This window comes from Vombatus ursinus, unplaced genomic scaffold (genome assembly GCF_900497805.2).
Source record: "Vombatus ursinus unplaced genomic scaffold, bare-nosed wombat genome assembly UNPS02014821.1, whole genome shotgun sequence".
NCBI lineage: Eukaryota > Metazoa > Chordata > Mammalia > Diprotodontia > Vombatidae > Vombatus > Vombatus ursinus.
In genome coordinates, this window is record NW_020954599.1 from 20,359,414 (window position 1) to 20,387,080 (window position 27,667).

Consider the following 27,667-nt stretch of genomic DNA (forward strand, 5'->3'; position numbering starts at 1 on the left):
AAAGTAAGAAAAATGAAGTGAAAAATGTTTCAATGTACACCCTGAGTTCATCAGTTCTCTCTTGAGATGTGGAGAGATAGCATTTGTCATCATGAGTCCTCTGGAATTGTCATGAATAATTTTCTTGATTAGAGTTAGCTGGTAGAAATCTTAAGAGCGTATTAGCCTAATTTCTGATTTGAGTGAAAGTTTAAAAAAAAACTTACTTTATTAAAGCCCAAAAGTATCCATTTTAGGGAAACTCAATGCATGTTATCCCAAATACATCTAGAACTGTTACAGTTCATTTCATCTTTAAGGATAACTGCCCTGATTTTCTCTCAGATACTCTGAGTTGGATAATCCATTCAGCAGTAAAGATGACCACTCATCCATGCCTTTCTATCCATGTGACTTCCATCAGTCAATCATTCCACAAGTATTTAAGTGTTTACTATAGAATAGGCACTGTGCTAAGCTCTGCAAAATTCAAAGAAATACAAAAATATGGTCTCTGCCCTCAAGAAGCTGATGTTTAATGGGGGAGACAAGAAGAAAACAACTATGTACATACAAAATATATGTGCTGTAAATGGAAGGTACTCACAGAGGAAAATCATCAGGAGTAGGGGCTGGGAAGGAAATGCTTCTTGCAGAAGGTAAGATTTGAGCTAAGCCTTGAAAAAGCCAGGTAATCCAACAAGTGGAGGTAAGGAAGGAGAGCATTAAAGAAAGGGGGAGAGGGAAGGGTCAATGAAAAGTCATGGAATAGGTAGATGGAATGTCAATGTATGAGGAACAGGGAAAAGGTCATTGCCAGATGATATGGAGTGTGTGTGTATATACATATACATATATATATATATGTATATATACACAGAGAGAGAGAGAGTATATAGAAGGAAGCAAAGGGTAAAACTAGAAAGGCGAGAAGGTGCCAGTTTTTGGCTTTAAAAGCCAAGCAAAGAAATGTATATTTGATGCTGGAGGCAAGAGGGAGCCATTGGAGTCTATTTGAATGGGGATGACTTAGTCAGACTTGCGCTTTAGGAAGATCAGTCTGGCTGCTGAGTGGAGGATAGTTTGGAGTAGAAATACTTGAGAAAAGTAAACCAACTAGGCCATTTCAATAGTCCGGGCATTCAGTGATGAGGGGCTATACCAGGGTGTCAGCTGTGTGATGGGAGAGAAGGGGACATACACAAGAAATGTTGTACAGATAGAAATATGACTTGGCAACAGATTGGGTACGAGAAATGAGTATGAATGAGAAGTTGAGGATGCCACTGAGCTTTGGTGTCTGGGGGATACTAGTGGGATTTTTTGTTGTTTTTTAGAGAGGTACTAGTTTATTCTTTTTTTAATTTAATATTTTATTTTTTTCCAATTACATGTAAAAACAAATTTTAACATTTGTTTTAAAATTTTGAGCTCAAAATTCTTTCCTTCTCTCCCTTCGCTTCCCCTCCCTACCCCTCTGAGAAGGCAAGCAATTTGATATAGGTTATACATGTGCAGTCATGCAAAACATACTTCCATGTGTTAATCATGTTATGAGAGAAAACTGACCCAAAAACCCCCCAAAATAAAGAAAAAAGTATGGTTCGATGTGGATTCTGACTCCATCAGTTCTTTCTCTGGAGATGGGCAGCATTTATCATCACAAGTCCTTCAGAATTGTCTTGGATCGCTGTATTGCTGAGAGTAGCTAAGTCATTCACGGTTGATCATCATACAATACTGCTGTTACTGTATACAATGTTCTCCTGGTTCTGCTCATCTCACTTTGTATCAGTTCATGTAAGTCTTTCCACATTTTTTCTGAGAACATCCTGCTCATCATTTTTTTAAATAACATAATGGTAGTCCATCACAATTACATACAACAATTCGTTTAGCCATTCCCCAACTGACGGGACATGCCCTCAATTTCCAATTTTTTGTCACTACTAAAAGAGCTGCTTTAAATATGTTTTGTACATATAGGTTCTTTTCCTTTTTCCTTTGTTTTAATCTCTTTGTGATACAGACCTAGTACTGGTATTGCTGGGTCAAAGGGTATGCATAGTTTTATAGCTCTTTGGGCATAGTTCCAAATTTTTCTACAACATAGTTGAATCACTATACAACTTCACCAATAATACATTAGTGTCCCATATCCTCTCTAAAATTTGTCATTTTCCTTTTCTTTTCTTTCTTTTCCTTTTCTTTCATGTTAGCCAATCTGATAAGTATGGGGTGGTAGCTCAGACTTTTTTTTAATTTGCATTTCTCTAATCAGTAGTGATTTAGATATGACTATAGATAGCTTTGATTACTTCATCTAAAAACTGCCTGTTCATATTCTTTGACCACTTATCAATTAAGGAATGGCTCTTATTTCTATAGATTTGACTCAGTGAGAAATGAGATCTTGGTAACATTTTTCTTCACAGCTATGATTACTATGTATTTCCCTCCATCCTGTTTCCCCCATTTATACTACTCTCTCTCTTGTTTCACCCTGTCTATCCTCAAAAATGTTTTGGTAGTAGTGTTCTTGACAAGTAATAGGTAAGTTGGGAAGTGGTGAGGGTTTGGGAAGGGACAATAAAGAATTCCATTTTGGACGTGTTGAGTTTAAGATGTCTATGGGAAATCCAGTTCAAAATGTCAAATAGGTAGCTTATGATATAAAACTGGACATCAGGAGAGTGATTAGGCCTGGATAAATAGATCTGAGAATCATCTGTATTGCAATAATAACTAAAATCCACTGTCTTCCTAGGAGACTAATCAATGAATAGCCTTTTTCACATCCTCCTGAAATCACAAGAATACTAATGGTATACTCATGTTAACTGGTCATCCTTTGCCTTCACCATCTACCATGCCCTGCCTTTCCACATCCTTCTTTTCTCTTACACAGGATAAAAATCTCCTGTTCCTTAAATCGATCTGCATAAGGCACTATCTGAAGGCCCTCTACCACTCTGCTTTCTCTGTACACTGAAGCTTATTAATAGTCTTCCTAAGATGTGACATCCAAAACTAAACACAATATTCTTGCTGTGTTTGGCCAGGGCAACTGGGACTACCACCTAAGAAGACATTAGCTCTTTTTTTTTTCTTTTTTTGGCTATCATTTTACACTCATGACTTATACACTGTCCACTAAAACCTGCGTATCTTTTCCAGACAAACTATTTTCTGGTTTCACCTTCCTCATCTTGTATTTGTGAATCCAAGTGCAATATCCCATTAACGTATCAGAGTTGACCCATTTTTTTTTCATTCCACATTTTATAGAGAAGAAATAAGTTTCTCCAGGTTTTTTTTTCAACCACTTCTGTTCAATGGGAAACAACAGTAAATCTTGTTTATAATGGTAACTTTTTTGAAGCTTTCCTAATTAAACAATATCCCACTACAATAATTTCTTTACTCAGTGTTAGGTTAATATTATGTACCAGGCACTGAGTTTCACATTCTTTTGGAAAAAAAGGGACAGAGGGAGAGAGATATGGATGGAGGAAGGAAGGAAAGTAAGGAGTGAGGGAAGGAGGAAGGGAGGAGGGAAACTGTGGGATATAAAAATTGAATTAGGCCTTAAAGCATGGGTATGATTTGGGTAGATGGAAAGAAAAAGAAGAGGGATTTCAAAGGTAACAAGATTATGAGCAAAGGCACAGTGAAAAGAATGAAAACAATAAATGAAAGGGAAAATTAGGAGACCAGAATGACTGGATTAGAGCCTGGCCTTTTTGGAAATATGAGAAATAAAGTTGGATAAGTAACATAGTGCCTAATTACGGTTAGGTTTTGAAATGTAAGCAAAGGAGTTTGGACTCGATTCAGTGGAAAACCTTAGAGACCACTGCAGCAATCCCTGACATGAAATGATGAGGGTTTTCTCTAAGGTGAAGGCAGTGGACACAGGTGTAAAGAATAAGCTGAGAAACATTCTGAAGGAAGAAATAGCAGTACTGTGAACAGTCAATTAATAAGCTTTTATAATGTGCCTACTATGGGTCCTGTGCAAGGTGCTGGTATAGACTAGATAAAGGTGAATAAGGAGAGATAAAAATCAGCGACTCCAAGGCTTCTTGCAAGAGGGGTGATAGACACCTATATTGGTAGAGGAGAGGTGAAGAGCTCAATTTGACACATGCTGAATTTCAGGTAACAATTAATTGTCATACTGAGGCACAGGTGAGAGATCAAGGCTGGAGGTGTAGATTTGAAAGTCCTCAGCTGGAGGAGGGTTCAGGTCAGAAAGTGACTGTATTCCAGAAGAGAATAACCACAGCGGAAAAGAGAAGACCTGGGGCAGCTAGGTAGCACATTGGATAGACTAGCCCTGGAGTCAGGAGGACCTGAGTTCAAATCCGACCTCAGGCACTTGACACTTAACTAGCTATGTGATCCTAAATGTCTTGCCAAAAAAAAAGAAAAAAAAAAAGAAAGAAAGAAAGGAAGGAAGGAAAGCAAAGACCCAGGGCAACTAAGCCTGAAAAAATGTTATTACTTTGCCATGCATTTTGATTTATGCAGAATAGACTACATTGATGCCAATCTTGAAAGACATATGTTACATAAAAAGAAGAGAAATTTAAACAGTTTCTATTAAAGGTAGTACATAATTTTATAATTATATTTTGTGGCATCTGCTAGATGTGGAAGGTTTACATGTGATCCTTTTTATGGGCACCTTACCTTTGACTCTGCATTTCATTTCTTTTTTTTTCTTACAACAAATAGTTTAATTTACGCTTTATCTGTGGAAATATAATAACAACTCCACAAAGGAAATGACAAAGCACTTGACCCTATCATTTTCTCTTTAGTGTAGATCATGTTTCCTTAGAAGCTCATAATATCTCTTCATCTCAAATGCTAATCCTTTTCTTTGGAAGAGAAGGAGAAGTCTTTGTTATGAAATCCTAACATCCCCCTTGGTACTCAATTGCTCACTGTGAAGATGCCAATTTGAAAACAAATTTAGCCTACAGGAACCCTCAAGTTCAGCCAAACTGGGCGTAACTCAATGAAAAAAATTCCTTTCTTTTAAAAACAAAAACAAAAACAAACAAACAAACAAAACCCTTGATCATATTTCTTATTCCCTCCCTGAACAGAATATTCCTTTCCTAGGCTAGAATATTTTTACTCCTTTCTCTCCAAACTCTTTCATTTTTTAAGCTCCAGCTCAATTTCCTCCTAAGTAAAACCTTCCTAGATCATTCCAATTCAGAATCTCTCCCTGCTCTGAACACAGAACAAATGGCCTATATATCACTTTATTAAGTACTTCCTTTTGATATTTCTTACATATGCCAGCTTTAATAGCCTCTTTCACAGGGAGGCTGTCTCCTTAAGGAGGATATAGAATCTTGAAACATTGGTCATTTAAGTCAATAGGCATTTGTTAAATGCTTACTATATACCAGTTATTGTGCTAAGTGATGTACATACAAAGAAAGACAAAAAAAGAAAGAGTTCCTGTCCTCAAGGAGGATATATCCTGATAGCAGAAACAAAAATAAAAGACATACAAGATATTCAGAGTAGATGGAAGGTGATTTGAGAGAGGGATTCACTAGTAACTGAGGAGACCAGGAAGGGGCTCCTGCAGAAGGTAAGATTTAACCAGAGTCTTAAAGGAAGTGCAGAAAACTACGAGTTCTGTAGAAGTGAGAAGAGAGAGCATTTCAGGTGTGGGGACCAACTGGTGTCAAAACCCAGATACAAGACATGAAGTGTCCTGTACAAGAGAAATAGAGCTCCAGTGTGACTGTATTAGAGCATATGCAGGGGACTAATGGCTAGGTTGTAAAAGGTTTTCAGTGTCAAACAGAGGACTTTATATCTGATCCTGGTGGTAACAGAAAGTCACTGGAGCTCACTAAAGAGGTAGTTGACATAGTGATACCTATGCTTTTGAAAAATCACCTTGGCAGCTCAGTGAGGTTACATTGGAATGGAGAAAGACTTAAAGCATGCAGACCAGTGAGAGGGCTACTGAAGTAGTACAGATGAGAGGTGATAAAGTCCTGAAACAATGGTGGTTGTGAAATCCATGAGGAGATATATATGAAAGATGTTGGGAAAGTAGAAATGACAAGATTTGGCAACAGACTGGTTATGTGGGATGAGTCAGAGTGAAGAGGTGAGGCTGACACTAAGGTTGTAAACCTGGAGTGCTGGGAGAATGGTGATGTCCTTGACAATAGTAAGGAAATTTAGAAGAGGGTAATGTTGGGGGTGGGGGGAGGGGAGATAACGAATTCTATTTTAGACATGTGGAGGTTGAGATGTCTGTGGAACATCCAGTTAAAGATGTCCAAAAGGCAGCTAATGATATGGGACTATAGCTCAGGAGAAAGAATACAGGTGGATCTATAGATCTTGGATTAGCTAACGGCTGCACCCACAAGAGCTGATGAGATGACCAAGTGAGATAGTATAGAGAGAAAAGCAAAGAAGCCTCATAACAAAGCCTGAAGAAGACCTTCGGCCCCACAATTTAGGGGCACGGTGTAAATAAAGAGCTAGGAAGGAAGACTGAGAAGGAGTAGTAAGACAGACAGGAGAACAAGAAAACAGCAGCGTCAAGAAAACCTAGAAAAGAGAAACTATCCAAGGAGGTGATCAATGGTGTCAAATGCTACAGAAAGGTCAATAAGGAGAATGACTACTCAGAAATAAAGCGGAAGTAATAAATTCTTGACCCCAAATGACTATTATTTTCCAAAGTTATTTATGTGGTCACAACAAAACATATTTTTAGATAAGGGAAATGAACCTAATAATAATAATAATGATGATGATGCCTAGCTAACATTTATATAATCAGTTTAAAATTTGCAAAATACTTTACCTATATTATCTCACTTGTTTTATTAACACTGTCTAAATTAACTCTTGAAATACCCAAATATTATTGCATAGTTAGAGTTAACAAATGGACAGCCTAAGCATTGTACTAGAATTCATGAGGTATGAGAAGAGAGAGGGAAAGATCTCTAGCATATTCAGGAGATGTTAAAGGGCAGATTTATGGAAGATCATGACAAAGAATTACAGAGTATAAAGAAATGAATGGGTGGTGACCCGCCCCAGTGGCGGAAGTGCCCCCATCAGTGAAATCACAACTTCATGAAAATACTGTCTTAAGATAAAACAGTTGAAGAAAATCTGCCTGTGGTATCTAGACATTTCAAGAGCATTAAGCCCTATCCCAGTTCAATTCAGAATACTGAACAGATTTATGATGAGAGTAAAAAACAAACTCCCAACTTACATGTAAAATGGGAAAAGGAATGTGTCCAGGGCAGTACATTCTATACTTAGATGTTTTAACAAAGTACATCTAATGGTGCTAATTGATAGCCAGTAGGGTTCTTGGTGGAGTGGTGGTGCTATAGACAGAAATAATTAACAGCTTAGCTTATTTATATGTAATATAAAAACTCAGGAGAAACAAAAGGAGGATTCAGTTTTGTCATCTTATAACCATGATTCCATGGTGGATAGCCTAGAATGTTAGCATAGCTGGGGAAATTTGACATAAAGATTGGTATTTTTTCATAGCACCCAAAAGATACTTGGGAAGTATAAGTGGAACCTTTTATTAATGGACTGTGCCTATTAATATTGAAACTCCATTTGTAGACACATATTGTTCAGATATTTGCAAAAGTCAGAAAGAACTGTGGGGGTTTTTCTCCCCCTAAGAAACTATATATGATATACAGAATTCAAATGACTCCATGCCTGGTATTGTGATGTTTATCAAGACAGTATCTGAACTTTAAGTTTTAATCCTATTTTTCCAGGAGCACAATAGAAATGAGCCTGGGAAAAGCTACTAAGAGGATAAACTGCTCATGCCCAGTTACTGAGACCACACCCAACATGGAAAATCCCTGCCAATCTTCCAGGACTTGATAAACAGGAAAAACTTTGTTTTGTAGTTAAACATTTTTTAGTCTTATGAAAGCTGCAACTCTGACCTGTATAAATATTTGTAACATGTCATGTTTAATATCTTTTGCCTACTGTCAAATATGTTTGTTATAATAACTTAAATTCTATGTGTTTATCTCCCAAATGTCCATGTATAATGTGTGTATATATATATATACACACATATATATACACTAAAAACTATTCCTACTTTATAATATAATTTTTTTTTTGCTTATTTTAAGTAATCCACTCCTTTAATCCTTTTGTTTGTTAACTGGGTCTCTCTCTCCCACCCAGCCTGGAAGTACACAGTCCTGATCTCACTGCTGATTGTCATGGGAGCTTTGACCTGCTCTATTTCCAACCTGGGCCAGTTTGCCCAGGTGGCTTGGTAGCTCCTTGCTGAAGGGTGGAGAGGGCACAATATTGGTGCTGGACTTCATGTGGACATTTGATCACCTTGGCACTCTGTCACTCAGAACTCCCAAGCTCAAGAGGTCTACCACAGTCTCCCTGGTAGCAGGGATTACAGGCTTGTGCTGCCACACTGACCTGCTTTAATTCTCTGCTTTTGAATTTTGTCATAGATTTAATTCTAGACATCAGGATCCCAGGAGAAATCTGATTCACAGGTGTGAAATCATATGCTTAATTCACATTCATTTTAACAATAGATTAGATTAAAAAACTTGGAGAATAAAAATGTGCTAACCATACCACCTCAAAGAACTTTGATATCCATCATCTCACTTCATAGAATTTTAGATTGAGAAATAATAACAACAACAACAACAATAATAGAAATTTGTATAGAACTTAAGGCTTAAAGCACAGAGATCATTCACTCTAACCCCTTCAACTTATATATATAAAGAAAGTTTGGCCCAGAGAGGTATAGTCATTTTCCCATGATCACAAAACTACTTAGTGGCATGGACAGAATAGAACTCAAATCTCCCAACTATACCATGCTACCATTCAAGTCTTTAAAAAAGGCCAGGGAGGGGGTGGGGAGAGGGGGAGAAGGGATACAAGTAAAAACCACTGAGTGTTGCCAGACTCTCAACACCACAGAAAATTTTAAGAACCAGTGTTTCATCCTAGTCCTAAAAGGTCCTCCCCATCTCTTCTACCAAAGAAGTCTGGATACAAATTGTAGGCAAAGAGAGCACATGAGAGAAGTTTATAGAAATGAGATTATTACTAGGTAATACACATCTTAAATTTATTTGACTTTGCTCACATTTATATTTGGAACAATGACCAGTAATAGCATTTGTATTTTTCTTTTAGTGGTGGGTAAATTTAATGAAGTGTGTGTACACATGTGTGTATGTATATATAATGCGTGTATAATTAGTCCAGCACTATGAAGAGAACATTATATTTCCTACAAGTTATGGGAATAATATTTTTAAAAAAAAAAGAATATCAATGAAAACACAAAATCTGGGCAAGAAAATGTGAGAAATGGGTTTCAAAGTATAATTTAATTCTTCACTGTACAGTAAAATTTCAGTCATGCCATAAGGCATTTTTCACCCTAGTATTTACATAAATAATTATATCCATAAAGCTACAAAAATAGCCTTTCATGGAATTAATTCTCAATATAAATCACAATGGTTAGTAAGATCACCCCAACTTTAGTATTATGTTATCTACAACATTTATCCTCATCCACCCCATTAACCTTGAAGCCTTATCTAATATATCACCAAGTCACTACTATCTCATCTCCCCTCCTTAACCATACACTCAGCAGTGATTTATACCATCCGCATCCTCACTACTCTCATTTCCAACTGACTATCAAGACATATCAGGGAAAACTTAGGGTATCCTAACACACTCTATAAGTCACATACTTAAGACATTCACTTTTATGAAACTCTGCACAACAAAATCCATAGCTGTTTGAATTTACTCCTTGACAAACACATGATAAAGCTACAACTTATAATTATAGGTTTAGAAACAAGATGCAGAGAATCTTGCTTTCAGAACTACTGGGCACCCTTATAATATGAACATAGTTTGTGAATTATGAGTCATGCAAGAAGCTGGTTCTTCTATTTGTTTCTTTCATTTCAAATAACCAAGTGCTCAAACATTAGGCATCCTTGCTTGTACCACAATATCTACATCTGCTGCCCGCAGAATGTAAAATCCACAAAATGGTTACTGTATAAGCAGATTTCTATTCAAAGGGCAATTTAAACTGCATTTACTTCAGACTTGACTAGGGGGGAGCCAAGGCTGAGGCTACTTTTTTTTTTCTTTCAAAAAGTCACTCTAAGAAAAACTGCCAACTTGAAACAGGCAACTGTTTCATTGCTCCATCAAAGGGTTACTCTGAATAAGTTCATATTTATATAGGGCCTGTCTTCATATTTGTCATAGCCATTTGCCTCACATAAATCCCACTCAGAATAAAGGGAGCTGGTCAACCTTGTTTGTCACATCGGAGATAAGTACAAATTGTAAAATAATCTGTTTGTTTTCCTTGCCAGGGCTTGGGGCACCGGCGGCAGAAAGGGATTTGGATCTTCCAGTCTCAGGGAGAAAGCTTGGGAAATTGTTTTGGCATGTGTTTCTCAGCTTTTCAATCCTTTGCCACAGCCAGCACCACAAAAGACTTCCCACCCTGACTGTCAACAGCAGTAGGGGGAAAAAACCAGCATGCCAGTCACTCAGACTACCCTCTGCCCGCCACACACACACACACACACACACACACACACACACACACACAGCAGCAGCAGCAGCAGCAGCAACAGCACTCACTGGGCAGAGGGTAAATCCCCTCTAATGCTGGCAAGTGGTACAGGGAATCCTCATTGGTAAATGCTAATACGGGCTCCATTACCAGGACTCAGAATGAATCAATGGAAGGTATCTTAGCTCTGAAGTTGGAGGACTTCTCATCAGTGTGTAAGATCCAGTCTGCTTTGGTGCTCCTGCCTAATCAGTACTCTCCGACTGGAGCGGGGAGCCGTGAGCTCCATAACTGTCCTTTAAGGAGGGGGTTCAGGCCAGTCAGCTACTCCCACCAGCTGCACTGCTTTTGGACTCCCCCCATCCTCCATCAGATTCCTTTCCCCTCCCCACCCCTTTTCAGCTTCCTTTTGGGTGAGGTATTCCCCAAATACAGTATAAGTTCCTGGGGGGTAGAACCTTCTTTGGGGGGTATTTGTGTTCCCAGCACTCAGCATGGCGCCTGGCACATAGTAGGTGCTTAATAAATGTTCACTGATGGACCTATGTTCAAATCTCAACTCTGATGCTTACTACCTTTGTGTGCTGGAACAAGTAATTTAGCCTTAAATTAAATTAAAGGGCCTTAATTTCTTTCTCAATTAAATGAAGGCATTGGCCTGGATGGCCTCTGATGGCCCTATCATCCCTATGGTATTGCAGGAAGCCTCTTTTTCCTGCTTTTCTTTGTATTCTCATTGCTTAGCACAGTGTCTGTCCTATAGGAAGCACTTTTTTAAAAATTCTCTTATTAATTTATTTATTTTTAGTTCTCAACATTCACTTCCACAAGATTTTGAGTTCCAAATTTTCTCCCCATCTCATCCCTCCCCCCACCCCAAGATGGCATGCATTCTGTATACCCCTTCCTCTAATCTGCCCTCCCTTCTATCTCTCCCCACCTTCTCTTATCCCCTACCCCTTCTATTTTCCCGTAGGGCAGGATATATGTCAATACTGCATTTCCTTTATTTCTTATTTCCCAGTTGCATGTGAAAACAATTTTTTTAACATGTGTTTTTAAAACTTTGGGTAACAAATTTTCTCCCAGGAAGCACTTTTAAAGTGTTTGTTGACTGACTGGCTCCATCTTCCTCTTCAAACAAGCAAGGCAAGGGTACTTTTCTCCCCAGAGGCTACTTAGTAAAATGTTCTCTCAAGTGAGAGGAGGAAAAAGCAAGTTCAGTTAGCAAACTGCAGCTATGATGATGGTTATTTTTCCTTTGACCTCAAAGAGGGCTAATGACACCATGGGGGGATGTCTTGCCTTGCATGTGAAATGGATTTAAGTGAGGCAGAACTACACAAAGTCAGCCTCACTCTCTCTTCTACTCATTGAAGTCCAGTGGCAAACGTGGCTGTTGGAACCAACTGTTCTCATCCACCAGGTCTACTGAGGAAAGCCTTCTCATGCTTGGGTAGACATCTCCCTAACTCACTGACTGGTTTGAGGCCTCTCAGTCACCCTCAACCTGCTTTATCCATTCTGCCAAAACGGTTCTTACTGGGGTGTGGCCTCTGCACATGCTACAGCTTCCTGGAGCCACAGGTGAGTTGCGTGACATGAGCAGCCCTGAAAAGAGCTAGGCAAGTCCTCACACCAGAGGTGCTAGTCCTCCCTGAACTTCCCAGCTGTGATGGCTAGTCTCTTGCCAGAGACTGAGGAGTCTGGGAAAGGTAACAAAAGAGGCTGGCTTATTCCTTTAATGGATAGACACACTTGCCCTACTGTGCCCTCTTCTGTTATCATACATAATCAAATGACAGAGCTTTCTCTTTCAAAATAGGTTCCAATACCATATTCAAAGTCTGAACTATTTCAAACTCAAGAATCCAAAGTGATGAGGTTACCAAAGCTGAAACTAGAAAGCTCTGTTCACCTCTGTTTAAAGAATTATGTTCTAATTACACAAATGAAACAACAAAAAAAATTTTCATTTGTTTAAAAAAAAGTTATCAAATGACTAATTCAGTCACTAAAGTTTCTTTTTATACACCACAGCTGTACATGTGCAAAAGCTTCCTTACAAGTTTTTTTTGGGGGGGGGGAGTTGGGGGGGTGGGAGTAGTAGGAAGGCAAGATTAAAAGCCAGTAAGGGGTGGAAACCCCAAGAAGCAAACTTCCCTTGTTACTAATTGAATTCTCTGACATCTACAAGTACCCTTCCAGTACTAGACTCAAATTTTGTTTCTTGAGTCTAATCTTGTTCATCTTCCTTCCCATAAAGACCACTGCAGTTTCTTATCTCCCTTTTAGCCAAGTCTGACCACGTTACTCCCCTATTCAGTTAACTCCAGTGGCTCCCTACTGCCTCCAGGATCGCATATAAAAAGCCTGTTTTGCTGTTCAAAGCCCTTCATAAACTGCCCCCTCTTTCTAATCTTCTTATACCTTAAACCTCATCGCATGCTCTGCAATCTAGTGATAATAACCTCCTTCCTAGTCCTCAAACAAGATGCTTTGTCTTCTCACTCCAGGCATTTTCACGGGCTATGGGTCATGCCTAGAATTTTCTCCCTCCTTCTCTGCCTCCTGGCTTCCCTGGCTTCCTTCAAGTCTCAGCTAAAATCTCACCTTCTACAGGTAGCCTTTCCTGATTTTCCTTAATGTTAGTGCCTTCCTCTGTTGGTTATCTCCAATGTATTATACACACACACACAGACACACAGACACACAGACACACACACACACACACGCATGCATGCACACACACATGCACTTGTGTGTATATATAATCTTTGTATATACATAGCTTAATGCATGTCATCTCCCCTATTAGACTGTAAATACCTTGAGAGCAGGGATTATCTTTTGACTTTCTTTATCTCCCTGGTGCTTAGCACAGTGTTTGACACACAATATGCTCTTAATAAATGCATACTGACTATTAATAACTTCTGGCCAGTTTTGTGGATTCCCTTGACAACTTTCTTTGAACGTCATATGGTAACAAGCAAACTTTCTGAAACCTCCTGCTGGACCAAGTTACTGATATTCTTATTGCTTCTTTTTGCTGAAGACTCCTAAGAAATGATTTCCTCCTAATGCTATGCAAACTGAGACCAGTTCCCTTTCCACATTTCTGCTAAGTTGCATAGAGAATTAGGTTGCAGCTTTCCACCCTGCTTGCCTTGACCAAGTGCCCTGTGCCATATCACCCAGCCCTGTATTTGTACACCCAAAATTAGGCTTGATCATAACTAAACACTTGTGGTGGTAATTAATGGCAGGTGTGGGAAGTTTTTAACCTGTAAGCCACGTCTGATTCCAAAAGATCATGGACGAAGCCTGCTACCCACATCCTGACAGAAAAGTGATAAAACTCAAAATGCAGAATGAAATATGCATTTTTGGACATAGGCAATCTAGAAATTAATTTTGCTTTACTATGCATCTTTGTTACAAAGGTTTGTTTTTTTTTTCTTTCTCATGGGGGTGGAATGGAATAAGAGGAGGAGAAAATAAATACTAGTTAATTGAAAAAATTTATAAAGAAAGCATTCCTCTCTGTCTCTTTTCTGTTGTCTGTTTAGATGTTTAGAGAAACAAAACCAATAAGTCACTAATGCAGAAAGCAAGCCAAAGAATAGAAAAGGTGACTTTTATATCTGAGGTGGGAAGAGAGACTTGGATTTGAACATGGAAATAATCTGATTTGCAATATTTAAAACAGAACCCATTTAGGGGTGTGTGTGTGTGTGTGTGTGTGTGTGTGCGTGTGTGTGTGTGTGCGTGCGTGCGTGCGTGCGTGCGTGCGTGTGTGTGTGTGTGTGTGAAGGCTAAATTGGCCTTGCTGATATTTAGGATCTTAGATTTAAAGCTAGGAGGGACTTTAGAAACAATCTAGTCCAATTCATTCATTTTACAGATAAGGAAACTGAGGAACAGAAAGAGTTGATGACTTTTCCATGAGGTCCTAGATCATCTAAATCCAGCGATCATTCTGCTATGCTGCAATTCTGGACAGTGAGGTGGCACAGTGGAGCACTAGGCTTGGTGTCAGAAAGACACATCTTCTTGAGTTCAAATCTGGCCTCAGACACTTACTAGCTGTGTGACCCTGGGCAAGTCATTTAACTCTATTTACCTCAGTTTCCTCATCTGTGAATTGAGCTGAAGAAGGAAATGGCAAACCACTCCAGTATCTTTGCCAAGAAAACTCTAAATGTGATCATGGAGAGTAAGACATGACTGAAAAACAACAAGAAGAACAAATTACTTTCCAACTAATCTTCTCTTCTCCTGGCTATATATCCCTGGTGTCATCAAAAAAGCCTTACATGACATGGTTTTTAATAGTGTTCATTACCCTGGGCATGGTCCTCTAGATTAAGGGTTCTTAATATGGGATATATTAACCTGGGGTCTGGGGATCAATTTCAAGGATCTGTGAACCTCAATGGGAAAAAATTATATCTTTCTTTATAGTGGGTTTCATTTATAATCATATATTTATTTATATTATAATCTTATATTTTATTTTGTGCATTTAAAAATTATTCTGGGAAGGGCTTTCATAGGCTTTACCAGACTGTATCTATGACAAAAAAAAGAGTAAGAATCCATGAACTGGATATATATTTTGGCTTCTCAATATCTTTCTTAAAATATGATGCTTGGAATTGAAGACAAAAATAAAATAGACTTGATGTGGCCAGGGCAGATACTGGAGGGCTAGCTCTTCCCTTATTCTATCTCTTGCAATGTGATCTAAGGCCACTTCAATTTTTTGAACAGGTAAATTATAGTTGCTTCATATTAATCTTGCAGCCTACTAATCCCACAAGTCTTTTTTTTTTTTTAACCTGAAATATTACCTAGGCAAACCTCCATCCTCTACTGTGAAGTTGATCTTTTTTCATTCAAGTGTGGGTCTTGATATTTGTCTCTATTAAATTTCATCTTATAAAATTCAGCCTATCATTTCTGTTCCAAATCTACCTAATGCTATTATCTAGCCCACATCTGTCCATCTTGCCCACAAGGAAAGAATGTAAGGCTCTGTTAATTGTTTTACTAAAACTGAGGTATACTATGTCAAAAAAAAAAAACAACACATAAAATCTCAAATTTGGAATGGACCTCTGAGACTTTCTAATCAAACCCAAACTTGAATAAGGGATTATTTTTGTTATTTCTTTGCATTCCCAGTGCTTATCATGCTGCCTGGTAAGCACTTAATAAATGCCTGTTGATTGACTGAATAAAAATCCCCCATGATAATATGCCTTTGTTAAAACTTACCTCCTTCGGAGGCAGTAGTAGATTGAGCTCTAATTGGGGATTCCTCCCCCCCCCCCCCCCCCCCTTACATCAAGTAAAAATCTGCTTCTATGTAATATTTACCCATCATTCCTACCTTCTGATTTCTGGAGCAAGTCTCTTCCTGATCTACAAGTCAAATAACTGTCAAAAAGAAGTGAGATTTGTCTAGAATGACCTGTTTTTCATGAAGCCAGATTGTCTCGTCATAATAATGATTTTTGTGACTAAATGCTCTAGGTTTTAGAATTTTGCTGGGAATCAAAGACAAATGCATTGACTTATAATTTGAAAACTTTACCCTCTTGCCTTTTGGGGGAAATTTTGACAACACAAATTTGCCTTCTCCATTCCTAAGGAATCTCTTCTGCCTAATTTTTTTTTTTCTAAATCACTGAGAAACATGCAATAAGCACATTGACTAGCTCTTTTAGTACCTATGGATAGAATTCCTCTGAGCCTGGTGATTTTAACTCATTGAAGGTAGTTCCCTCATGGTTTAACTTACCATGGATTGAACTCATTGTTAACCAATTTCCTTTCATCTGCCACAGCCTGAAGATCATTCTCCTCGTCTAAGAAAACTGAAGCAAAATAAGATTTCAATAGTTTTATCTTTTCCCTTTTATTGATTATTGTTCAATTCCACCACCCAACCCCTACACAGTCACCTGAGCAGTGGCCTTTTCCACAATACAGCCAAAATAGCCCTTAACCCCATTTGCCTCAGTTTCCTCAGCTGTAAAATGAACTGGAGAAACCACTTTAATATCTCTGCCAAGAAAACCTCAAATAGGGTCATGAAGAGACAGACATGACTGAAAGATCTCAACAACAAAAGAGTACATCACTGGCCACAGCTCATTCTGGGGTCATTCTAATGCAACTGCTAAAGGACTATAACACATATTTATTCACCCTCTGTTGCCCGCCCTTGCTTCCCTCTTCCATTCTAAACATGTCATTGATGAGTTCCCTGTCGACCCATATTTAATTTCTTTAGACAGGTCCCCACTTTTCTTCCTCAACAGAATTAATTTCATTTTTGTCTTCAAAATGTCAGTTCTAAAAACTTTCTTTTGGGGGCAGCTAGGTGGCACAGTGGATAGAGCACCGGCCCTGAAGTCAGGAGGACCTGAGTTTAAATCCGGCCTCTGACCAAACACTTGACATGTACTAGCTGTGTGACCTTGGGCAAGTCACTTAACCCCAACTGCCTTACTAAAAAAACCAAAAACAAATAAAAAAAAATTTTTTTTCCCATGGCCCTACCTTGCCTGTCAAACTTTAGACCACAAGAGATCCTGCTTAAACTTTTTCTGACTCATTTAAAATCTACCCTCACCATTAATCATCACACCATGCCCAGCTTTCCTAGTTGGTGAAGCAGATAAAGCATGGGCCCTTCAAGTCAGTAAGATCTGAGTAATCCATCCTCAAACACTCATTAGCTATGTGACCAAGTCACTTAAAACTGCCTCATGTGGGAGCCAGTGAATTAACAGAAAGTTACAGCAGCAGTTAGAGGATCTAGGTTCACATCCCAGACTCATCTGACTATGTTGGGGAGTGTCCTAAAGCAATATTTGCATTTTGTTTTTTTATCTTTGTTGAAATTATCACTGTGATGAATTGGATACTCATTTCTTTTTCATCGGAAGTACGTATGAATTTTTCTATGTGTTATTCAATGATCTGACTGAGATAGCAGTGGCTTCTTTGTGCACTCATACGTAAAAAAAAATAAAATGGTTGTATATGAAATGACAAAAAAAAAGTCTGCCTCAGTTTCTTCAGAGGTAAAATGGGGAAACCAATAGCACCAAACTCCCAGGACTATTGTGACAATTAAATGAGACAAAATTTATAAAGCACTTAGCATAGTGCCTGGTACGTAATAAATGCTTGACTCCCTCCTCTATCACAATTTATAAAATGGAGGATTTTTTTTCCATAATACATCTGGATCTCGAACATAAAATGGTATTTATAAAACAGAAAAGTAGATGAGTATAATGCATTAGGGAAGCAAGCATTTTTTAAAATCAGTTTCAATGACCAGTGTGTGATTAACGCAAGAGCATAAGCTGCTTGGAGAATTCCCTATTTTACTAGAGTTGCTGGAGAAAAATGGAAAGCAGGTTGGCCAAAAACATGTTTATACCCGTTCCTTCTTCCATATATCAGAAAGAGTTCCAAATAAATATGCTCAGAATGCTATCTAGTATCTCCTTCATGGACAAAGCCTGTTACATATTCACTTAGGAAAAGGATTCTGACCCATATTAAAAAGTTATGTGTATGGGGGGTGGCATTAGGGTCATCCAAGGGAACGAGTGCTCAGAGACACCATGGAAACTTCTGGGGACTCGAGGGATGTGATGACTCAGCATTCAGGCCCTTGAAGGATGACAAACTTCCTGGCTGCTTCTGCCCATGTAATGGCTCAGACTTTAAAGAGCTTGGCAGCTCTGAGATGAGGAGGCATTTCTCCTTATTGGCCACTGAGCAAGAAGAGCTGATGACTCAGTGGATATTTAAAAGGGAATGTCCCTACCATCAAGACTCTTCCTTTTCAGTTGTTGATGCTCTCAGGACTATTTTGAGTAACTTCCTATGAGGATTCGGGGAGACATGGCTTGACCTGTCCCCTTCCCTGAGCACATGGAAACAGTGAATGAACACCTGAGCTCTGTACTTCTGACCTGCCTTGGCAAGCCAGAGCCTGGGTTTGGTTCTGCTTTTTTTGGGCTTTGTTCTTTTCTGATCTCAGGCGACCAAGTATCTATTCTGAGATGGACATGTCCAGGCTTGGAGATAACCTTTTGAGTTTGAGAAGTTCAAAGGTCTTGGGACCTTTTGGTCAGAACTGCCTGTCAGCGAGATAAGGAGTCTCCAACAACTACTGCAGAGGCTTCGAGGAAGACAGTCACCAACAAAAATAGCTAGCATTTAAAGTGAGCTTTAAGTTTGTAAAGTGCCTATGAATATCAGCTCAACCCTGGGAGGTAGGTGGTATTGTTACACCTATTTTATAAATGAGGAAATTTAGGCAGACAGTGGCTGACTTGCCCAGGGTCAAATAGTTAGTAAATACATGAGGCCTCATTTGAACTCAGGTCTTTGACCTCAGGAGTGCTCTATCCACTGGGCCACCCAGCTGCCTCTACAAGAGTCAATGGCCCAATGCTAGCCCATTTTACCAAAATACATGAGCCAATAATTGTTTGAGTACAGCAGAACCAAGGTGAAATGAAAAATGCTTATCCAGTAGTCTTGAAAATTTCTTTATGGTTCGATGAGTGTTAAGCATCTTCATGAGTAAAATTTCATTCTCAAATGTAGCAGTATTTATAAGTTGTTACAGAATACTATTTTAAGTTGTTTTGTCCACGAACACTGAATTTATTTTGTATTTAGGAAATAAATACCTGTCCTATAACTGATTTACATTGTAATTAAATACTTTTTTTTTTTTTTTACTTTTCCCCCTTTCTAGAGATCAGGCATAAGCCACAACCTAAGCTTAATCATAAACTTAAGAGTATGAAAAAAAAGGGAGCTTAGATCCCCTCATTAGTGGTTGGGCTCCCCCAGTACTGAACTTGGTCACATGGGTCCAGAAAATAGTAAGGTAGATGTGGTGCCATAGCCTTTTGGATTTTACTGTTTCCTTAATATTAGATACACATTTTGAGTTTGTTTTTTTCCTAAGAGTTACTTTAAATCATCTATTTCCTTGGTTCCATTCCATTTTCTGATGAGTATAATATATTTTTCTTTCTTTAAAAAAAGACTTCCTTATTTTAAACATTCTTTTAAAATTTTGAGTTCCAGATTCTTTCCTTCCAATATTATATTAATTATACATGTGAATATTTCCATGTTATCCATATCATAAAACAAAGCAAAATAACAAAAATAAATAAAGTGAGAACATTATACTTCAATTTGTACTCAGAGTTCATCAGCTTTCTCTGGTGGTGAATAGCATTTTTTTAAGCATGAGTCCTTTGGAATTGTCTTGGATCACTGTATTGATCAGAGTAGCTACAATCATTGATCATTCTTACAACGTTGCTATTACTATACACAATGATTGCCTGATTCTCCTCACTTCATTCTGCTATAGTTCATATAGATCTTGTGATGCTTTTCTGAAACCACACCCTTCACCATTTCTTATAGCACATTAGTACTTCATCACACTCATGTGCCACCAATTACACTAAATTAAAAAGGTTTTGTACAAATAAAACCCATGTAGCCAAGATGAGAAGGAAAGCTGAATTTTTTTTTGAGAGGGGGAATGTTTCAAACGTTTTCTCAGGTAAAAGTCTCATATGTCAAATATATAGAGAAATTTGTCAAATGTTTAAGAATATGAGCCATTTCCCAATGGATAAATGGTCAAGGGATATGAACAGGTAGTTTTGGCTGAAGAAATCAAAGCTATATATTATCATATAAAAATGTTCTAAATCATTATTGACTAAAGAAATGCAAATTAAAACAACTTTGAGATATCATTTCACACTTGTCAGATTAGCTAAAATGATAGAAGAGGAAAATGACAAATGTTGGAAGGGATGTGGAAAAACTGGGACACTAATACATTGGTGGTGGAACTGTTTACTGATCCGACCATTTTAGAGAACCATCTGGAATTATACCCAAAGAGTTATAAAACTATGTATACCTCTTGACCCAGCAACAACACTATTAGTTCTACTTCCCAAGGTGATCGGGGAAAAAGGAAAAGAACCTATATGCTGTAAAATATTTGAAGTAGCTCTCTCTGTGGGGCGAAGAATATTCATAAACTGGGGAATGGCTAAACAAGTTTTGGTATATGATTGTGATGTAATACTACTGTGCTGTAAGAAATGATAAGCAGATTGATTTTAGAAAAACATGGAAAGATTTGCACAAAATAATGAAGAGTGAAATGAGAAGAATGAAGAGAATATTGTATACAGCAAGTGCAATATTGTTTGAAGACAAACTGTGAACAACTGTTATTTTATTATAAATACTCAAATCACCTGCAAAGGACCAATGAAGGAAGATGCTATCTACCTCCAGAGAAATCACTGATAAATAGAAGTATGCATAGTATGGTTTTAAATATATATGTATATATACACATACACATATGTATGTGTATGCATACATGCTTACACATATAAACAACACACATAAACATATGTGTTTATACACACATATATACATATACATATGTGTCAGATGGTAGCCTACTCTATTTCAAGGTAGGGAGGGAGACAGTTCAGAACTTAAAATGTAACAAAAAAATAATTGTTTTTAAATCATACGCCACAATTTGTTAAGCCATTCTTTGGTTAATGAGCATTCCCACAATTTCCATTTCTCTGCCACCACAAAAAGAACAGCTATAAATATTTTTGCTCATCTAAGCTATTTTCCTTTTTCTTTGTTCTCTTTGAGGTACAAACTTAGTAGTAATATTGCTGGATCACAGGATAGGCATAGTTTTACAGCCCTTTGGACATAGCTCCAGATTGTTCCACAGAATGGCTAAACCAGTTCACTACTCTACCAATAATAGTTCATTAAGGTACCTATTTTCCCCCATCCCCTCCGGCATTTCTCATTTCTGATAAATGTGAGATGGCACCTCAGAGTTGTTTTAATTTGCCTTTCTCTAATCAATAGTGATTTAGAACATTTTTTCATATGTCTATAGTTAGATTTGATTTCTTCTTCTGAAAACTGCCTGTTTATATTCCTTGACAATTTATCAACTGAGGGATGGGTCATTTTTATAAATTTGACTCAGTTCCTTACATATTTGAGAAAGGAGGTCTTTAACACAGAAACTTGCTGTAAATTGTTTTTTTATGTTACTAAATTGTTTTTGGTAACTTTTAGCAAAGTGTAGTTTCCCTGATCATCTTTCTTATGTCTATTTTTGTTTTTGTTTTATCTGATATCATGATTGCTACCCCTGCCTTTGTTAACTTCAGCTGAAACATAATAGATTGTGCTCTAGCCCTTTATTTTAATTCAATGTGTATCTTTCTTCAAGTGGGTCTCTCATACACAGCATACTGTTGGATTCTGGTTTCTAATCCATTCTGCTATCCACTTCCATTTTATGGGATGGCTCATCCTAATTCAAATTCACTGTAGTTATTACTAATTCTGTATTTCCCTCCATCCAATTTTCTTCTGTTTATCCTTCTCTCTCTTTTTATCTTGTCCCTCTTCTAAAGTCTCTTTTGCTTCTGACCACTTACCTCCCTTAATCCACCTTACCTTTTATCATCCCTCCCACCATATCTCTTATCCCCTTCCCCCTCTCTTCTCCTATTGGGTAAAACAGATCTCCATATGTGAGAGAGAGAGAGAGAGAGAGAGAGAGAGAGAGAGAGAATACATATATGTATACATATATGTGTATACATCTATTCTTTCCTCTTTGAACTAATTCTGATGAGAGTGAGGTTCAAGCACTGCCCACCACCCCAACTCCATTTTTCTCTCCACTATAAAGCTCTTCCTTGGCATGCCTCTTTTTATGTGAAAAAATTTCCCCATTCTACCTCTCCCTCCCCCCTTCTCCTAGTGCATCCCTCTTTTTCACTTTTAGACATATATATTTTTTTCGGAGATCATCCCAACATAATTGGTTCACACCTGTGCCCTCTGTCTATGGAGCCTCCTTTTAACTCCCTTGATAATGATAATATTCTTAGAAGTCACTTGTATCATCTTCCCATATAGTATTGTAAGCAGTTTAACTTTATGGAGTCCCTTATGATTACTCTTTCATGTTTCCTTTTTTATGCTTCTCTTGAGTCTTGTTTGAATGTCAAATTTTCTATTCAGCTCTGGTCTTTTCATCTGAAATGCTTGAAGTCCTCTATATTTTTTTTCAAATGTCCATTTTCCCCCAGCTGAAGGATTATATTAAAACTTTGTTAAGTGGGTTATACTTTGTTGTAATCATTGCCCCTTTGCCCTCCAGAATATAATATTCCAAGCCATCGCTCTCTAATGCGAAAGCTGCTTAGATCTTGTGTGATCCTGACTGTGGCTCCACAATATTTGAATTATTTCTTTCTGGCTGCTTTCAATATTTTCTTCCTTGCCTTGAAAGCTCTGGAAGTTGGCTACAATGTTCCTGGGAGTTTTTATTTTGGGATCTCTTTCTTTCTTTTTTGGGAGGGGAGAGGGCACGAGGCAATTGGGGTTAAATGACTTGCCCAGAGTCACACAACTAGTAAGTGTTATGTGTCTGAGGCCACATTTGAACTCAGATCCTCCCAACTGTAGGGCCGGTGCTCTACCCACTGTGCCACCTAACTGCCCTGGGATCTCTTTCAAGAGGTGATAGGTGGATTCTTTCAATTTCTATTTTACCCTCTGTATCTAAGATATTGAGTCAGTTTTCCTCAATAATTTCTTGAAACATGATATGTAAGCTCTTTTTTTTTCCTGATGAAGGCTTTCAGGTAGTCAAATAATTCTTGAATTACCTCTCCTCAATCTATTTTCCAACTCAGTTGTTTTTCCAATGAGATATTTCATATTTTCTACTATTTAAAAAGAATTTTTTTAAAACTTTGTTTAATCATTTCTTGAACCCTCATGGAGTTAGCAGCTTTCACTTGCCAATTCTAATTTTTTTAAGGAATTATTTTCTTCAGGATTTTCTTTTTCCATTTGGCCAATTCTGCTTTTTAAGGAGTTCTTCAGTGAATTTTTGCGCCTTTTTTTCCATTAGACCAATTCTGTTTTTTAAGATGTAATTTTCTTCAGTATTTTTTGTGCCTCTTTTACCAAGTTGTTTCTCCTTTCATAATTTTCTTGCATCACTCTCACTTCTTTTCCAAATTTTTCTCTACCACTTTAAATTCTTCTAGGAATTCTTGCTGACTTTTGGTCCAATTAGCATTTTTTGAGGTTTTGCTTGTACCTATTTTCACATTGTTGTCTTCTAAGTTTATGTCTTGGCCTTCTCTGCCACCATAGTAGCTTTTTATGGTCAAGTTCTTTTTTTTTTGTCATTTTCTTATTTTTCCAGCCTATTTCTTGACTTTGAAATTTATGTTACAGTTGGTGTCTGCTCACCTGAGGGGGGAGAGACAATGTGCCAAGAATTAAGCTTTTTTGTGCTACTGCTGTCAGAGCTACTTCTGGGGGTCTGCAAGTTTTGGGCGCTTCCAAGGTGGTGTTATCTAGAAGAAGTATGGTCACTACTCTTCTGATTTGTGCTCTGGTCTTCACGCAGGAAGGGCTGCTGCTCCTCTTGGCCCTGGAACTGTGACCAAAGTCCCTACTAGCTTGTGACTTATCACAAGTGCTCCTCTCTGTCCTGGAACTGCAACCTTGAACTATGCATGGCCAATGGAGATGCCAATCAGCATAAGCTGCACCTAGTGTCAGTAAAGGGTCCCTATAATCTCTTGCTGACCAGTTGTCCAACCACCTTACTGTCTCTGGGCTGAGAACTCCTGAAGCTGCTGCTAATGTTGCTTTCACATCTCAAAGGCCCATCATTGGTGCTCTATCCACACCTCAGGTTTGTGCCCACCCCAGTGTTATAGATCTCTCCTACTAACTTTCAAAGTTGTCTCAAGCTGAATAAATGTCTCTCTCTGACCTTTTGTTCACTCTGCTACTCCAAAATTTGATTTGACACATTATTTTAAAGTTATTTGCAGGAAAATGTTGGGAGTGTTCAGGGGGGTCTCATCTGTACTCCACCATCTTTGTTCCATCCCAAGTATGAGATATTTGTAAGATAGACCAGTTTAGAACATTCTATGGAAATGGAAGATAAAGTCAACTTATCTATTCAGTGACTGACTTGTAGCATGTGCTTTAAAAATAAAGAATCAAATTGTCAGAATATTTCATGTGCTAAAATTAAAGTGTAAACATTTACCAAGAAAATTTAGTCATATTAATCTTTTAATTTTAAATTATTAATTTTAAATGTCATTTAATTAACAATAAGAATGATACTTTTCATAACCATGCTGTCAATTTCCTTTTTTAAAGTAATGATTAGTGAGCATAAATTTAATAAGTCCTTTCACACTCAAATGAAGATTCACTTCAAATGTAAGGGTACTCAGTAGCTTTCATTTACATCTCATCCTACACTACACACAGAAAATCTGAGCATTAAGACAAGCAGCAAAATGGTAAGTGTATGACAGGTCCATTGGCCCTGTCTCTCAGTACTGGACACACATCAAAAAGAAAATAATCATTTTATTATAAAAACAGAATAGAGGAAAAGGAAAATCTGACAGTGGAATTAAGACTTCCTCCTTTTCTTCTCAGCTCAATGTTGTTTAAAATCTTCAACTTTCTTAAAACACTGACTCTGCCTTTACTTAAAAGTCCTACAAAATCTTATTGAAAAAAGTTATCCAACCTAAATTAATGTGACAAGAAGAACCCACTTGGGCTGAACAGAACCCATAAATCCTTGTTCCTTTCCCACAATTAAAAAAAGTAAAAGTAAAAAACAAAACAAAACACAATGGAGGTTATATTATGAAAAAAAACTTATCAAAAATGATTTATAAAACTTGAAAAGAGAACAGAATAGAGAATAACAAGACTTTGTAAAGTAAGACAGATCAAAAGGAAAACATATACATATGTGTGTATATATTCATGCATGTGTGTATGTATATGTGTACATATATATATGTATACAGATAGATATCTAGATATAGAAATATACACATAATGAATATTTGGGATTTTAAGTAAAGGATTGGGGTCCTTTCACAAATTGCACAAATCATTTTTTTTTTAATAACAGATCTATGATTTCATTGGTACAAGGAGCACCTGGTGAGAACTCTCTCTGTCTCTCTCTCTCTCTGTCTCTCTCTCTCTCTGTCTCTCTCTCTCTCTGTCTCTCTCTCTCTCTCTCTCTTTCTTTCTCAATGCAGACTGGTACTTGTTCCAAAACTTAGAGTCTCAGAAGGTTACCTGAGATACTAAGAAGTTAAGTAACTTGACCATGGCCACAAAATCAGTGTGTCAGAGGCAGGATTTGAACCCAAGTCTGAGTTCAAGGTCTACTTTCTATTTTAGAAAAAATATAGCTTTTATCACATGACTATTTTAAGAATGGACAACTGGATAGAGTATCATTCTCAAAGAGTTGTTTTCAATGGTTCATTGTCATTTTTGGAATGATAATACAAAAGAAGTGCCTTAGGAGCCAGCTTTTTGTACAAAGAGCATTATCCAACATTTTATCAATGAGAGACAGAGACAGAGAAAAAGGAGAGGAGTAACAGAGAAAAGAGGCAAAGAGAAAAGACAAAGAGAGAGATAGAGACAGAGACTCAAATAGGAAACCTATTTCCTAAAGTCTCAACTATCAGCAAGTTAGAAGATACACACATACTCTTGGATGATTAGAGTTAGGCTTCAAAATGACTTTGTATTAGAAACATGATAAAACTAACAGAATAAAATCTGATAGGACATTGCAGGGTCATGAACACAAATAGAAAAGTTTAATTCTGTTTCTATCTATATAGACCTTGTGCAAAAAATTAGCTGATGTCCTATAAACTATTTAATAAGAGAAAAGCTTAAGAGGTGATAGAACTTTGGGGGAATCTGGAAAGACAAAGAAACTATCTGTAACTCAATAAACAAGTTTTAAAAATCTTAAATCAAGCTTTTGTATAAAATTAGGTTAGTTTTATCTGCAACTTTGCAAAATTTTCTTTGATTCACTTGCTCTGTATAGGATATGTCATTGCATATGTAGGAATTTCTGCTATGATATTAGAAACGTGATGAATTACTACATAAAGAATTTTGGTCACCAAGGAAGGTCAGGGGAACTTTTTCCAGAATGCCTTAAAAAACACACTCAATTTTTCTAGCACCAAAGTATTTTAAGTACAAGGGTAGGAACTGGAATGGTCTAAGAGCTGACATTTTTTTAAAAGTCACTTAAGACTATATTTTACAAGAAATATAATATGCTATCCCATTGCCTTTCAAGTTAAGGTAGAAAACATAAAACTTTCATTGGGTAAATTCATTTGTCTTTCATGAAATAAATGAGATTGCTTACATCCAGCTGTGTAACTTAACAATATCAACAAACTGAAGTGACAGAGGACCAAATGAAATAAAACTAAAGTTGGTGTGGCGGAGGTTGGATTACAGACGGAATGTTCTGATTGAGAAGGGACCTTGGAGATTTTCTAATCCAATAGTTTCATTCTCACTGGCCTCAAGAACCATTTATACTCTTAAAAACTATAAAAGATTCCAAAGAGCTTTTGTCTATGTGGTTATAGCTACCTCTCTCTCTCTCTCTCTCTCTCTCTCTCTCTCTCTCTCTCTCTCTCTCTCTCCCTCTCCCTCCCTCTCTCTCTCTCTCTCTCTCTCTCTCTCTCTCTCTCTCTCTCTCTCTCTCTCTCTCTCTCTCTCTCTCTCTCTCCCTCTCTCTCTCTCTCTCATTATCTATATGACCCTGTGAATTTGGTTAAACTCTGTAAGCCTCAGTTACCCCATCTGGAAAATGAGAATAAAAGCATCTATCTCTCAGAATCGTTGTGAAGATCTAATGATATAATAGAAAACATGTTGCAAACCTCAAAGCACTAAATTGCTATCTTATTATTACTATTGTTGTTGTTGTTCAGTCTTTTTAGTGGTGTCCAACTCGTCATGATCCCA

General features: G+C 37.6%; 1 protein-coding gene across 2 annotated transcripts in view; it reads right to left on the reverse strand.

Annotated features, from left to right (window-relative positions):
• The window catches only part of CAMK2D (calcium/calmodulin dependent protein kinase II delta), a 340,685-nt gene that overhangs the window by 258,431 nt on the left and 54,587 nt on the right, over window positions 1-27,667 (reverse strand). The window contains exon 1 of one of the 2 annotated variants that reach the window (XM_027837546.1): window positions 16,458-16,488. The exons of the other annotated variant lie outside the window; for it this stretch is intronic. Coding sequence (XP_027693347.1) covers window positions 16,458-16,473 — 16 coding nt within the window. The 5' untranslated portion in view covers window positions 16,474-16,488. Of the gene's footprint in view, window positions 1-16,457; window positions 16,489-27,667 lie in introns of those variants that run through there. 2 annotated transcript variants of the gene reach the window in all.